The sequence below is a fragment of the Homalodisca vitripennis genome, chromosome 2, assembly GCF_021130785.1.
Source record: "Homalodisca vitripennis isolate AUS2020 chromosome 2, UT_GWSS_2.1, whole genome shotgun sequence".
Classification (NCBI taxonomy): domain Eukaryota; kingdom Metazoa; phylum Arthropoda; class Insecta; order Hemiptera; family Cicadellidae; genus Homalodisca; species Homalodisca vitripennis.
This window is the reverse complement of record NC_060208.1, coordinates 137,023,148-137,038,674: the sequence shown is the minus strand read 5'-3', so window position 1 is coordinate 137,038,674 and position 15,527 is coordinate 137,023,148. Positions and strand designations below refer to the sequence as shown.

The window sequence follows — 15,527 nt, the reverse complement described above, 5'->3', positions numbered from 1 at the left end:
TAATACACATTAAATTATAAATTTATTTTAACCCCATGTCAAGAATCAAGGACTGTCAGTCGTAAACAATTTACGCTATGAAAACGTCGCTCATCACTACTCAGCACCCTACAAGTCGTGACTGAACATTTCGATTGCATACTCACCAATTCCACTTTCTTAAATTCCAAATGGTGGGTGTTATTAAATACTTTATTGAAAAAGATTAATTTATCTAAGAAAACCTTTCCTTTATAGCACATACATGGCAATACAGGAATATTTCAAAACTACGCTGAAGAGGACCTCCCCTAAGCGGTCCTCCGTGAACCAATGTTGCCCATTATAGAACTGGACCAACAATGTGTTTGTTTACTATCAAGCTACTCGCTAACCTAGGAGTGTCAGTGTTATATAACAACATATATCTGTAGACTACAGAAGACGATGTTAACCAGTACACTACCAACACACGATTACTGATTTATCGGTTGTTACGATTAATGATTTTAATGATCCGTGACTTATTGATACTATGATGAAGTCTAAAGATGTGTTGTATACTATTAACTAATAACAAACAAAACTCGCAATTAAGCATATTATTACACGTTTTGAAGGAAAACACAAACTTCCTTTTCAGTTTAATTTGGCTAAAAGTGTATTAATCGATCCCTGCTGAGAATCACGCCGAAATAGGATTATACTATTCTTTGAACAGGAAGTTCATACTATAAATTGAAGTTGCACGATTTGCAGTCTTGGTGTCGGAAGATTTTAGAACAATTAAGGTTATTTTAATTACTGCTTATAACTTTATTCATTCTTTTGGAGTGCTACACAGTACATACGTTGCAAAAAAATGAAACAAACAACACTACTGGATTGTACGTAGGATGGAAACATCCATCCCGAATCCTCGCCATCTGTTTTAGAATAACCCTTCGCTTGAGAGTGGCCGTCGTGGTCGCATTGACCCAAATCAGTGCACCAGTTTCTCAACAGGTGTCAAGGCAATTAGAAGTTTTGTGTCCAATTAACTGTTGTTGGGCCGGAACGTTTCTCTGACGACCACAAAGGCATTTCTCAAGGCGTTCCCCCCGGTGGTGGGTTAGACTCCTGCTGGTTCCGAGATTGCGTTGTCAATCCCGCTCTGCCGTTAGCGGTATCGGCGGGGCGTACTCCCAGAAAACGCTTTCAGGTTACAGAACATCGGAGGGTTCACCGGACAAACTAAATCTGCTGCGATGTGGTTGACCGTGGTTAACCGCAAGAGAGACGAGGTTAATCGAATTCGTCCATTACAACTGATTAACTACGCTTGTTTGGAAATGTTTACACCGAACAGCGGTGTTTTACTTATGAGCGATATACTTATCTATGTGCGACTAAACAACTGACCACAATTATTATAATTAAAACAAATCGGTCAAAATATGAAACTTGGTGTCAAATATGTTGAGTAAACACCGAACAAGATAAAAAAAAAATAATTTGATAAGGTCACCATTGCTAGAATGCGTTGCAAACACCACAGCGAAGGAAACAATGCCCCTAGTCAGTCTGTCTACAGTGTGTAAAATTAACAAATAATAAGATTTTACAAATATGTTCCAATACTAACAGGAAACTGTGAGAACCTTGTTACTTGTGAGTCACACGATATCAAAATATATACATACATATACATATAACATATACATACATTCACATACATAAAATATAATAAATAATGATATAAAATAATATTAATATAATTCAGAAAAATATGTAATATAATTTTATTACTATCATCAATCTAAATGGATGAACCAAAATGGTCTTGAGATTTATTACGAAATACTTGAGTCGACATAGTAAGCTCTTACCCCGACCTAAAGATGATCAAATACGATACTTGTTTTTCATAAATGTTGCGAGTTTGTGAACAATTTTATAGAAGTAACTTTTCCCTCTTTAAGAACCTGTATTTTAATTAAATTTGATTTCATTCAGTACTACAATTCATTCGATTATGTACAATCGAAAATACTCATTGTATTGAATCAATCAATCACAATGCCTATATAACAATCCAAAACAAAAGTTTAATGTAAAGACACATTACTTACTGCAGGTCCTTGTGATGTTCCGCTATCTTGCCCTCCAGTTCCACCGTCTGGTTGGATAGGAACCGGAACTCGGACACATAGCCGGGGGAGTGTCGGCGGGGGTCGTAATCTCCTAATTCCGCTGCAACAATAGACAACAGGATATCGTGAATTTTTTTTAAATTTTGGTGGAGAGAATAGTATGTGCAGATCGATAATGCCGTCATCGATGGCCAACGACCACCAGAACTCGGATACAGCTGGGATCAGATTTCTTCCTCAAACTCCGCTGTAACGTTGTGAAATCGAGAGAGGTATTTTTCATAATATTTTTCATAAATATTAGATTCTTAAGTTTGACATTTTTTTTGATTTATAATGTAATTTAATATAATTCAAACAAATCTCACTGTATCAGTAAGCATGCGAGTAATAAATAAAGAGCAGTAAACACTTATGAAAGTATTATACAATTAGTTTGTTTTCTTAAATCAGTTGAATTAAAAAAAGATGATCTTGTTTGTTATCGTTATATTTTAGTGTCCATACTCAATAAGTAATTCAATTATGTTAGAACCGAAATATAATAATTATGTATAAATAAAATAACATAAATTATAACAACATTGTATAGATTTATTCACAATTATTTACCCTTATATATATATATATATATATATATATATATATATATATATATATATATATATATATATCTGACATTTTATTTTCAACAAGGAGGAAGAATTATTTATCATGTTTGTTAGTAATGAATAATGTACACAAAAAAAGAAACACACTTAAATACGCGCCTTATGTTTCTGTCATTTTATATAATATTTTTCTAAAATAATTAAGTGAAAATCGAATTTTCATGATCGACAAACAGTACAGACTATCCACACTTCAAATTAAATTCTAAAGACGACAACAGCTGCCCTACAGACATGGAGTGCTACTGTTCTGTTTATCGCCTTAACTTAAAAAGCAAACGAAAGGAAACTCCGAAGACAACTTCGGGAATAAACCAAGGATGCCAGAACCGGTTACGAAACACTGTAAGAGGCTTTAAAAATCAATTTAACACGTAAATTATTAATATGGTTTTATAAATACACTTACATTAAATTATAAAGATGTCAACAGCTTTACTACAGACATGAGGAGCTATTGTTCTTTTCATATACTTAACTTTAAAAACCATATGAAGGAAAACTCTGAAGAGAACTTCAGGAATAAACCAAGGATACCAGGAACGGTTAGGAACCACTGAAAGACACTTGGAAAGAATCAATTTCACTTAAATTTTTAATATAGTTTTACGAATGAAAGAATTTTTTTAGTTAGTCAGGTGGAGGTAAACCGAGCACTTTTGTATTTGGTAAAAATTTACATTTTTACAGTCAAATAGATTATTTTTGTTGAGATCTCTTCGCTATATTTGTAAATAACTGCTTCTTTCTACTGATACTTTTAGAATTGAAGACGCTGATTAAATGGTTTAACATATTGGACAGATGTATAATGTTTGGTTAGAATATGAATATATGAAAACACACAAGTACTATATAAAACTTGATATAAAGCCAAAGTTTAAATACAACTTGTTTTTGTTTGTACTACTTTTAAAACCATATGGTTGTATTTAATATTTTTTAGTTATATACATTTAAAAAGTTTCAAAATTTAATTATTAAATGTCGAAATCTTTTGGGAACTGAATATTTTTGGAAGAGTAGGTCCTCAAATATAGTGGGTACAATTTGGAGTTTCATAAGTTGTTCGATAAAGTACCAATAACAAAACGTGTTATAGCTGTTTTTATATATTTTAACACCTTGTACATTTACAGCTAGATAATTTGAAAACACTTTTTTATGATCTGTGTTAAGAGGCTTTTGAATTGAGGTACCACACAATCCATCTTTATTTTTAAAATCCTCAAAACCAACTCCCCACCCAAAAAAATCATCTAATTATTTTGCTATAAAATAGTAGGGAGGGGGTGAAGTTGAAACGGAGTTTCTATCTTCACTTGTCATACCGTTACAAACAATGTCCCAAATGGATTGGTTCACCATGTATAAAAATATTTGTAAACGTAAACAAAATTTAATTTATTAACACCTCATGTTTATAAACATTTTAAGTAATGTGATGATATTTTTCTTTCAATAAATATAGCTTTATATCACCTAAATAGTGTATACAGGCCTAAATAAGAAAACTGAATGTCGTGACTTTTTAACGTAACTTTAATAATTTTAATATCACAATAGATAAAATTAAGTGTAAGTTCTTCATATACTTCCTATCCAATGTTCGACAGTAGTACATGTATTATGGGTCATTCTGGATTTCTAAATTATTAAAACCGTTCAGAACAATAAATACTATTAAACTCAACCTAAAATTTAATGCTTGACATTAATACTGTGTGAGCCAATTTTAATCAAAGTACAGTAATAAATCTGTGTGGGCACGATTGTATTGATCCACTTTCGCTGAGTAAATAATTCATACTGAGACAACAAACAGTATCAGATTACGGCAGTGCTGAGCGTTGTGCTGCACGGAGCCGGACAGACACACGGACTGATACAAGATACAAGAGGTACAAGATACAAGATAACATCTGGCACAGAAGTCGTGTGGAACGCTGCCTCAACCTGCACCACAAGAGGACTCACTGACAACTTATTCAATTTAAAAACGTTTTTGAATTTCATTATAACGCTAAAAAAGAACCAGCAATCAATTATATAAAACTATTTCAACATTGTGTATTTGAGAAGTACAGATATAAAGATAATAAAATAAAGTTTTCATAATGTACATAACTACAAAACGATTAAATTGGTGTACTTACAGTTTTAGGACAAAAATTATGTTTTACACTTAAACTTTACAACATAAACCAGTTGGGAGTCTTATTTAGTTGAAACAACACTAAATAGTGTGATGACAAAAATAAGAGAATAATACACGTAACAATGACATCCCAATATACACATATGTTAATTAGTTATATGAAGCACATTTTTGAAGAAAGAAAAATTATAAAAACTACATAAACATCGGTAATTGACTGAGTTTGGTAGCGCGTAACGATTACTTGACCGTGAATATAAAAACAAATCCAGATACAATATAGAAGATAGAAAACCAAAAGAATGATTTAGTTAAATTTAAGTTTGGAATAAAAAATAGGAACACAGACATTTACAACCATTGGATGTTATAAAACGGGAACACCACGTTTTCATATACTCTGAGTAAACTAGGTTGGAGTTACTGAGGGTGAAAATCTCAACTTCGAATCTGACTTCGAGTTATAAATGGCCAAGAAGGTATAAAGTCGTCTAGATTCTGTTGTTAGGTAGTAAACTGGTATATCTAGATCCTGTTAACTGAACAGCTTAGCACACACAAAATTGCATCAAGAAAAAGAAAACTGTATTGTAAGTAAAATACACGGTAGGTAGTGTATCACATTGAAACACATTCACATGACACCCAACCACAAATGGAGATACAAACCACGCATTAAACAGTTAAATTGACAGCCAGTGGCCACATTACTGCCACTTTAAAATTACGCAATAACTGAACTGGCAGGTATTTTTTTGCACTATATTGGTACACTTTTTAGTTTTGTGTGCATGCTTATGTACAAGTGGTTTTTACACTCCAGAAGAAGGGGATAGATTTCAATCCACGAAACGTAGTGTTATTCCTATTCGTTAATTATAATTATGGTAAATATGCAAAATCATATTATTATCTTCCCAAATCATTCGACAAAAAAACTTTAACGTTGTCTGTTGTAAGAAATCGAAGTGGATTTAACTTAACAAGGATCTGGTTATTCAGGGCAGAGTAATAAAACTTCGACTTTAACGCTTAGCTGTGTCTATATACTTCTTACTCATATTCAAATTTAATATATCTTATATGTACACATAATTTATCATTGAAATTTATAAAAGCAAACCAATATTATCTTTTATATTTTAAGAGAGTTTGTAACTATTAACAGAGACCGTTTTAACCTAGTTGAGGTGAAATGTTTGTATTAAGCTTCACGGTGGTAGAAAATGTAGAAATATTATTCAAGTGGTATATAACGAGACAAGTCGTTTACTGCCAAGACAGCACAATTCCCACTCTTTCTTTTTAGCACTAGAGTTCTTTTCCAAGTCTACCTTATCATAAAATCCTCTGTTTTTTCCTAAATAACATATCAGTTTCGGTAGGTTAGTTTCAAAATAGTTGAATTAGTGATGCTCCCTCTACAACAAAAGAGAGTAATTGAAAAAATAGCAACGGGTTGGTTAAATAAACGAAAATAAAATGATATAGTAAATAAAACAAGGGGATAATCACAAATACAGAAATACATATCGGAATGGAAGTTAACATGGTGAGCGTATAAAACTTTAACCTTATAAGACATTTTTCTTCTTCTTATGTAAAAACAGAAACATACGTTTTGATCAATCGTATTAGTCATCTTCTTAATGTACCAGATTTTAACTACAGAACTAGCGTGCATGAAAATAAACATGGCTGCAACCACACTTAAGTCAAAATAGTCAAGAAAAAGACTTCTCGGAATGATGCGACAAGTACGAAGGAAATTATTTTAGTCTACGCAAAACTGACAAAAATCACATTGTTCGTTTAGATCTACCACGCTGATTTGAAACGTAATCTTATCAACAGTGATGGGTGATGTGCGTGAAACAATTGACCGAGTTTTTAATTGTCGTCAAATCGCTATCAACCGTATAATTGAGTGAGGAAGATCAACAATTGATTACAACATAGCAACAATGAACGGACCGCTTCGTATCTCAGGCAGCCAAGAAAAAATGTATCACAACATTGTAAAAGTAATGTACTAAAAAAAACAACGGGCTTAGTTATTAATTTTGTCAACATCTACATGCAAACTCAGGCAAAGTTTGAGTGCGTAAACTAAACACGCATTATTTGATTGTGCTGGCTGTTTCATTTTTGAAGTTAACAAATCTGTAAAGCAAAGCAGCTGATTAATCGTAGTCCGCAATATTCACATACTGGAGAATAAATCGTGATAAAAATTAAGAATGGGTAAACGAAAGTCATAAAATTGATTGAACTACCTCATTAGTATATTTCCATACTGGTCAAGCTGTGCTGGAATGTAGCAGTGTACGAGTATTTATCTATCAGTTGCGGACCTGGCAGAGAAACGGTTACACTGCTCTATAAACAGAACACAATACTGAGAGTGTTTTCGATATGTTAACGCTACCGCTATAATGTTTCTGTTGTGATAATATCTACAAGATCCGCCAGAGAACGTTTATAAAATACTGTTAGTGTTCAGTCAGCGCTGTAAAAAATTAATATCTATAGTCAGATACTTGCAAGTTGTGACATTGGTCAACTTATACTGTCACTGGTACAGCCTTGTAGATACTATGTATATACTATGTTATTTGCTCAGGGATTGTCATAAAATTGATATTGATATTTAAGTAGTTATTAAATTGCTAATTTCAAATCATAACTATTCACTATGATAATGCATTTACTGCAAGAAGTATATAAAGCATACAACTTGAAAGTTTATTTATAAAACGAATAAATCATTCAGGAACTTTATTATGTATTAATATTAGTATTAATGTAACTAATAAGCTTAATTTGAGGCTGTTATTAGACTTACTATGATTATATTGGGATGAAAGTGTAGGAAAAAAAACAAAACTTTATTTATTTACTAAGGTTTATTTATTTTCTACCTACAATTACCACGTGTTCCTCCACTCTTGCCTTGACTTTTTTAAGTGGTACTGATATTGTTAGAGCTATTCATTTAAATATTATGAAATGTATCACAGACATCTTTGTATTTCATTGATACCTACCTACTCATAAATTGTTTCAATCTCCGATTTCAGGGCTTCAAAACATTGACCTTTAAACTTAAAATCTAGTAATTGTGAAGTTGATTAGGAGATTAGAAAATCTTCCAATGACAATTAATTAATTTCAGGTGTCTTTATTATGCCATTATAAACGATATAACTATAACAAACCTGTGACGTATTACGAAGACATTGCGTGCAAAGTCTGCTAGTAAATAAATAAATAAGTATGGAAAGATCAGGTCATTTTGGGCAATTGACTTCTTAAAATAGTGCTTATAACTTCCTCAGAATCTAGTTCTTAGGGTTACGATGTCCAGGGTTTATAGAGCATACATGCCCTACACACATATGCTCTATAAACGGTTGGTGTCATGACTATCATCTAGGCCTTCTGGTTGTCACCCCGTCGAAATGTTCCTTACACAATTCAATTTTTTAATATTTTAGCCTCGCTGTGAAGTGCCATATTTGTAAAACTTACAATCCAAAAGGATATCTTGAGAATCAATTGCGATTTAAATTTGGAATATATTATAAAATTTCATTTCTAAATAGCCAATATCAAGTTAAATGATGGTGCAAATCTTCCCCGTGAGATTTGCGAAGCGAAATCACTCAGCATAATGTCTTGTGTGTGTGTGTGTGTGTGTGTGTGTGTGTTTGGAGCAGCAGCTGCCCTACCATTACTAAAATGAAATTTGTAGTAATTATTAATAGTTACAAACAATTACAATTACAATTAGTTACAACAATTTGAACAATTAGGGACTCCTTATCCCACTGGGATGCCGTAGACAAAACGCTTTAGGCCTCGAAACTCAGCGAAGCCTAATACGAGACGTGGTCTGTAGTACTCTTACTTCATATATTGATGGAGTGTAAAGTAGATATCACAATACTTTCTCTAATGATGTAAACTTTCCATACTTGGAAAGAATAGTTAATTAGTTAAACAGCAATCACCGAACAATGTTTTATACCTAATTACTATTCAAAATACTGTGCAGTGAATTAGTACAATAAGATCATAATGAGGCTGTATATTTCACATACGGGAAGTTGAAAGATGAAGAGAAAGATTGTGGGTTGAGGAGAGGGTGGGGGAGAGGAGAGAAAGTGTCAGTTTGGAGAAATCATCCCATCACTTGGTTAGTAAATAACGAGTTCCTCGTTCTTTAATTAGGTATGTATGTTTCTTATTGGTTGTTAAGAGCATGCCATTTTAATTGTTGCAAAATTACGAATGTTGGACAATTAATCAAGACATACTATCGGGCTGATATTTGGGAATGTAAAGTTTATCAAACCATCTGTACCCATATAAATTTAGCGTTAGTTTAAAACTATACAAAATATTGGATTTCGAACGAAATGTGTTAGGAGTGTATTTTGACGGTTTTATCTAAGCTACGGACAGAACAGTTTCTATTCTCGCAACCAGGATGCAGTCGTCTTCTATATAGTGCAGTCAATATTAGGTTGAGGGCATTTATATTTTTAAATGTAGAACTTTTAGGATAACTTCCCTAAAAGCAAGAAGGAACTTGTTCACAATACATATAGTTACAGGTGTTTAAAGTACGACGTTTGGGCAGTTCTGTACCCAAGTCTAAATAAAAAGAGCTGAAAATTAAATGTGAGGTTTCCAGTATGTACATAAGGTATGGCTTCAGAAGGGAGTGAAATATTTTTTATGACTTATAACTTTTGGTAATTAAATATTTGGTATCAATTTACAATAACGTGACCATGGAAAGGTATGTTCATTTTTTTTCCTGAAAACTACAATTTTTCCTGAAAACAATAGTGAAGAAAAAATTCGCCGGCAACAAAAATCAAAGGAGTTACGATTTTTTGAAATCCTCTGAAAACTCTGTTTTTGACAGTACCTCTGGCTGAAATGATAGTGACTAGTACGTTAATCCTGTCAACGATGCCTGCCCGCTGCGCAGTGCTGCGCACTGCTTGCTCTTTTAGAAAAAAATTAACTCGAGCTTGCAAAAGTCAAATCCCAGATCACGTGATGCCCCTGCTCCTTAACCCTCCAAGTGTTGTTCGACAAAATTTTGTCGGTTATTTTTCATCCTGAACGCAATAATGCCCGAAAGGCATCAATATAATACAATAATATACTTTCCCCCCAGTTTATATGCACCTGTGATAATAATACTTGGCTATAAATGCCCAACCCCAGGAAAAAAGTCCATTTTCCATGGTCACGCTATTGTAAATAAATACCAAATATTTTAATAAAAAATAATGAAGAGAAAATAATATGATTTTGAATAAAAGGTTTCTAAAGTAAATTGTGTACTTATATGAAGAAAAAAATGTGTGTTTCATTATATACATATTGTAAATGGTACTTATATTTAGCATTTAATTTTACCTGATAATTCATGAATTATGCTTCTTTCAATTAAAAATTCTCACGGAATGATGAACACGTTTCCTACTTTTCTGCCTTACAGAGTTGGGAGCAGGTTAAAAACTTCGAACCGAAAACGATCGCACAGCTTCCCTGGACAAGGACTACATACTGAATGTCCTGTTGTCCTGTCGTTTCATAACGTAAAAATATTGTACCTGGCCAAGAAGTATTCCAGGGGGGAAGTATTCCAAGAAGTATACTCGTTTGACCAAACGGTCAAACGAGTATCTGTTATTATTTTGCAGGATCTAACTTAATTGTGTTGTCTTTCAGACACCAAGAATAGACTTAAAATTTACAAAAAAATATTTACTTGATTCCAGACCTCTCAGAAAAGTCGACACTGTGGAAACTTTTATGTAGGTTAAAAGAAGTTTTAATTATGTAAATGAAATAATTACGGAATGTCGAGCAAGGTACGCTTCGTTAGAGGTATATTTTAAATGTAGAAACTTTTGAAATGCATTGTCATAGTATGTTTAAAACAAAAATATCTAAATTTTATCATATTACTTAAAATCATTATGCTTTAATCGGCATGGAATAGTTTGAATTTAAATATAAAAATAAAAATGCTAGGAATTTACAACTTTGTCTTTCGAACTAGTACCAGACTTCGTGTGTGGAGTGTGCACATGTGCAAACGCCCAGGCCACTTATTGATGGCAATGAGAGAATCAGTATGGTGGCATGGCATTGTAGCCATATATACAGTACAGTACTTACTGTGACAAATGATTTGATTTTATGAGCCATATTTCACGGCTTTCACGGTTTATGGATGAGTCATCGATAGTGATCATTTATACATGGTGTCTAAAGTTCAGAGAAATCAACTACCTGGCTAGGGCCTACCACCATCAGGTAAACGTTATTGTATAATCCAACATGACAAAGTGTTATCTTTGGGTGTATAATTTTATTAAATTAAACACGACACGTGATTTGGCATTGCCAAAGTATGAAAATAACCTTATTAACAAAACATATAATTATTTCATACCATCTGGTATCGACAAATATCACTCTATTTATTTTATTAAATAGGTATTGGATCGTACACTGTGAAGATGGCATAATGCCGAAATATGTGTCATGTTCCATATGATAAGATACTATAAACCAAAGAGTAATAATTTACTTTACATACAAATTATTATTTTAGCTCTAAATTAAAGGACTATGTGGAATGTAATAGACTGAAAGTAATACATTCGGTGGTGAATGTAAGTTACCGTCTTAATGTAAGTTTTATCAATTAAAACCAATTGCTTTAAAATTATTCATAACTATACGTTCTGTTTGTAAATGGCCAAGTATAAAGAACAGGCCTAATTGACGGTCTCGTTACATCACGGTATTCGCAGTAAGAACAAGACGTACGCGGTCAGCATAGTGAGTACCGAGAGGTGGAGGTGGAGAGAGAGGGCAGGAGTGAGGTCAAAGTTCACCAACAATAGAGCGAGGGCTGCCAACCTTCAGGCGGAAACAGACGAGTGAGGCCTCACCGCTCACGTGATGAGAGTTGACAATAATTACACGCTGTTGAGTTGCAGACTTGGCAACTGAGCCGGGTGGCGGACAATGACTTGTCGGGCCCTGGATGAATCAATTACAGTTGGGGAAAATCTTGAATGAAAATAAATAAACGTATATATTACTTATGAAACAGATCTACTTTTATGATTAATTACAACATGTAACGAGTTGTGGACAATGTGTAATAATAATTGAACGTGACTGTCAAAAAATTACCTAAACCAAAAAATTTTGTTAGTTTTAAATGTTAACCTTTTTATACAATTCATAAAATAAAGATTTAATATTAAGTGTTTAATGTATAATTGGAAAGAAGTATTTACTATTTATTAATTATATAACAGCAGAATATTCACGATGTCAAACTAATTTCTGTACCTTAACTCACTTTATTAGTTAGTGTATTTCTCGGTAAAACTTTTGATATTTTCTAAAACTATTTAGTCATAATCCTTTTACACACCTTTCGTGACGACATAAAAAAGACACTATTTTGTATAATTCCAAAAGAAATTTTCAGCATTTAATGAAAATATTTGGGGATTATTTGTGCGTCTAGAAGTTTTATGAGTTTCTGGTTACAAAAATACCCTTATTCATATTGTAAGCATAGTATAATCTTTCGTTGAGAGATCAGATCTTTAGGAAGTAAATTGAAGGGATACACACAAAAGAACAAATTCAACCATAAACCGACTCCACAACCTTAATCTTAAATAATATCTTTTCTATTTCTGAGTGATACAAAACATAAAATGATACGATGCACTTATGGAATTCATTATTACTTTACTTATGTAGACTATATGGAGTAAAAAATCATCAGATGTCTTGAGACAAGACATTTAACTTACAATTTTAGAAATATTTAGATAGTAGTACCAAATGGGCACTGAGATCAAATTGCTCAATTTCGTCACATTTAGACATAAAAAACGGTAATGTTCATTGTGAAATATTTACACTTAATATAAGGTAAACAAAGCGAGGTCGTTGATATTACAAAATGTAATTCCAATAATTTAAACCGAGCTTAATTATACATTGAAATTTACATCTTGGTCCAGCGGAACACCGAAAAGTTGGAGAGAGGGAGAAAGACTGATTTGTAGTTAATTAACCGTGCTATATGTACGGATATCCTCTGGTTAAAATGATGAAATAAACATATCCTGCATATCGACCTAAAATCCGAGAGCCAATTTGTAAAAGCGCACTGCCTGGTTTTGCGTGAAATCCATAGAGAAATTTCCCCTAAGAATGGAATCGATTGCTAGCTACGTTAGTTTTGGTAGGGAGTAAAAACTGAAATGTACAAAAGGGTTAAAAATATGTACAGTTCATTTTTATTGGTCATGACTACTTTTAACTTGAGTCACGCAAAATAATCGGAATCAGTTAAATCAGCGTTAGCAAGCGATATGAAATCGAACTATTTGGCTGAAAATAACCAATTGCAGTCACTTTATATAATTGGCTCACGTAAATATGATTGTAATTTATGTGTTTTAAAGGTAGGTTGTTAGTCTGGTATAACAAAATTATTATTTGATATTTAAAAATTTGATACCGTAACTATTTTGATCCCCACAAATATATCGATGCCGATAGTCATTGCCTTTCTTAGTCATAGGGAAATTTCTCGACAGATTTCACGAGAGCTAGGTTGTGTGCTAATTCAATGCAAATTAGCTCTCGGCTTCTGGACTATTTTATGTGCAGAGTTTACTGTAGCAACTTGCATGATTAGAAACTTATCTAGTAAACATTAGCAAGGAGAACTAGTAAAAAAATAATGTTATAGTAATGAGCAGAACTATGGAGACAAACACAAAATATGCAGTAGAGGTCCATAGCCATAACGGCAGACGTTAGTAAATATACAAATACTAATAATAACTATTACGCCATCCGATCATACATGTATATACATATATAATCCAAAACTTGAGTTTGGATTTATAATTTGGAACCCATTCCAATATTATTGAATTGAAATGATCGAACAATTACAAATCAAGTTTTTAAGATGTTTGTACTTTAAAACATTTGGAGTTTATACTTATTTGACAAAGTATTCCGAACTATTGACTTTGTTTGAGTTCGAGAGCCTTCGTAGGCGGCGCTGTGTGGGTTTGCTAGTTTTCTTAAAGAAGCTAATAACTGGTAAGGTAGACTGCAGTGTACTGCTTGCCCGTTTGGACTTTAATGTTCCCCGCCCCTCGTCTAGGGTTAGAGCGTTGTTCAGTCCTCATTTTGCTTACTCAAATCTAGGCACAAATTCCACTATCAATACAATGATGCGACTGACAACGCTCTGCCCGATCATGTCGATATATTGTCGTCGACCTTGACCTCATTCACCGCAACAATCAGACACTGCTTTGAATTCTAGCTGTTTAAATATTATCAAACGATTGGGTTCAATTGTAAGGAATTCAAAATATAAAATAAAATAAAATATGTACGGTATTGTTACTGTCAGTGTGTATATTGTTTTAATCAATGGCATTGTGCAATTTAGTACAATCGATAATTTATTTATGAGTATACTATAATAGGGTCTATTTATTTGTTATTTTTTTGTTAAATATAGGAAGGCATGAAGAGCATGGACAGGGATTTAAAAGTATATTTTTAAAGTGATTTTGCTGTGTAATTTGCTAGCAATACGATATAAATGTATAATATATTAATATGTTACAATGTCATTGGATTTTGAAATCTGTATTATAACATTTAAATAAATAAATAAATATATATATACTAATGGTATTGTGATCTTTTATATATATACAAATATATAAAAGATAATGGAGGATGAGGGGAACTGGGATTGTTTGTCACAGTTCGTCCGGGGCATCCTCCTGGAAAAGAGACCCGATCTGGACCGCGAAGTGGCCCAGATCCCTTGACCGAGCGGCTGGATAAGGAGCGAGCCCCACGGGCTTAAGCCAAATTTAGGCCTAGCCTGAAGTAATGTGATAAACAATCCCAGGTTAGAATCCAAAAGAGTAGAGGGAGGTTTTTTTAGTGGGTAAACCCGTTTTTAGGGGAGTCCCACACTACAGGCTGGCCACCTGTGTGCGTAAAAAAAAAAAAAAAAAATGGTATTGTGAGAGCAGTTTAATCTCAAATTTCAAATTCTATCTCTGTTTGTTTTACAAAGATTACAAGTGTCTGCACTATCATCTCACAAGGAAGGTTTTGTTGTATCTTTTTATATTTATCCAATGCTATAAATTAAGACACGAAAAAGGTGAAGCGCTCGGAGTACTTTCTGTGGAGTGAGAGGCTCTCAGGTATTTGAACAGTAACAAAGTTATGTGGCGCAGCCCAGCGTCAGATCTCAGAACTAACTGAACTGATCTCAGCAAAACTCGTCCGTATGCATGATTTATCTCCCGTATGACTAATATAATCAAAGGTTGTATGCAGTTTTAAACGTCTCAATTAAACAAAATCAGCAATTTATCAAAAGTACAAATTTCAATATATTTTTCGTTAAAATACGTGGTAGAAATTTCCGGCGTTAAAGGTAAAACTACCTCAAAGTTTGAGTTTAAC

General features: G+C 33.1%; 1 protein-coding gene across 3 annotated transcripts in view; it reads right to left on the bottom strand.

The window, feature by feature from the left end:
- The window catches only part of LOC124354768 (band 4.1-like protein 4), a 368,162-nt gene that overhangs the window by 91,535 nt on the left and 261,100 nt on the right, over window positions 1–15,527 (bottom strand). For all 3 annotated transcript variants that reach the window (XM_046805455.1, XM_046805456.1, XM_046805454.1), the window contains exon 7: window positions 2,091–2,211. In XM_046805455.1, coding sequence (XP_046661411.1) covers window positions 2,091–2,211 — 121 coding nt within the window. The remainder of the gene's footprint in view (window positions 1–2,090; window positions 2,212–15,527) is intronic.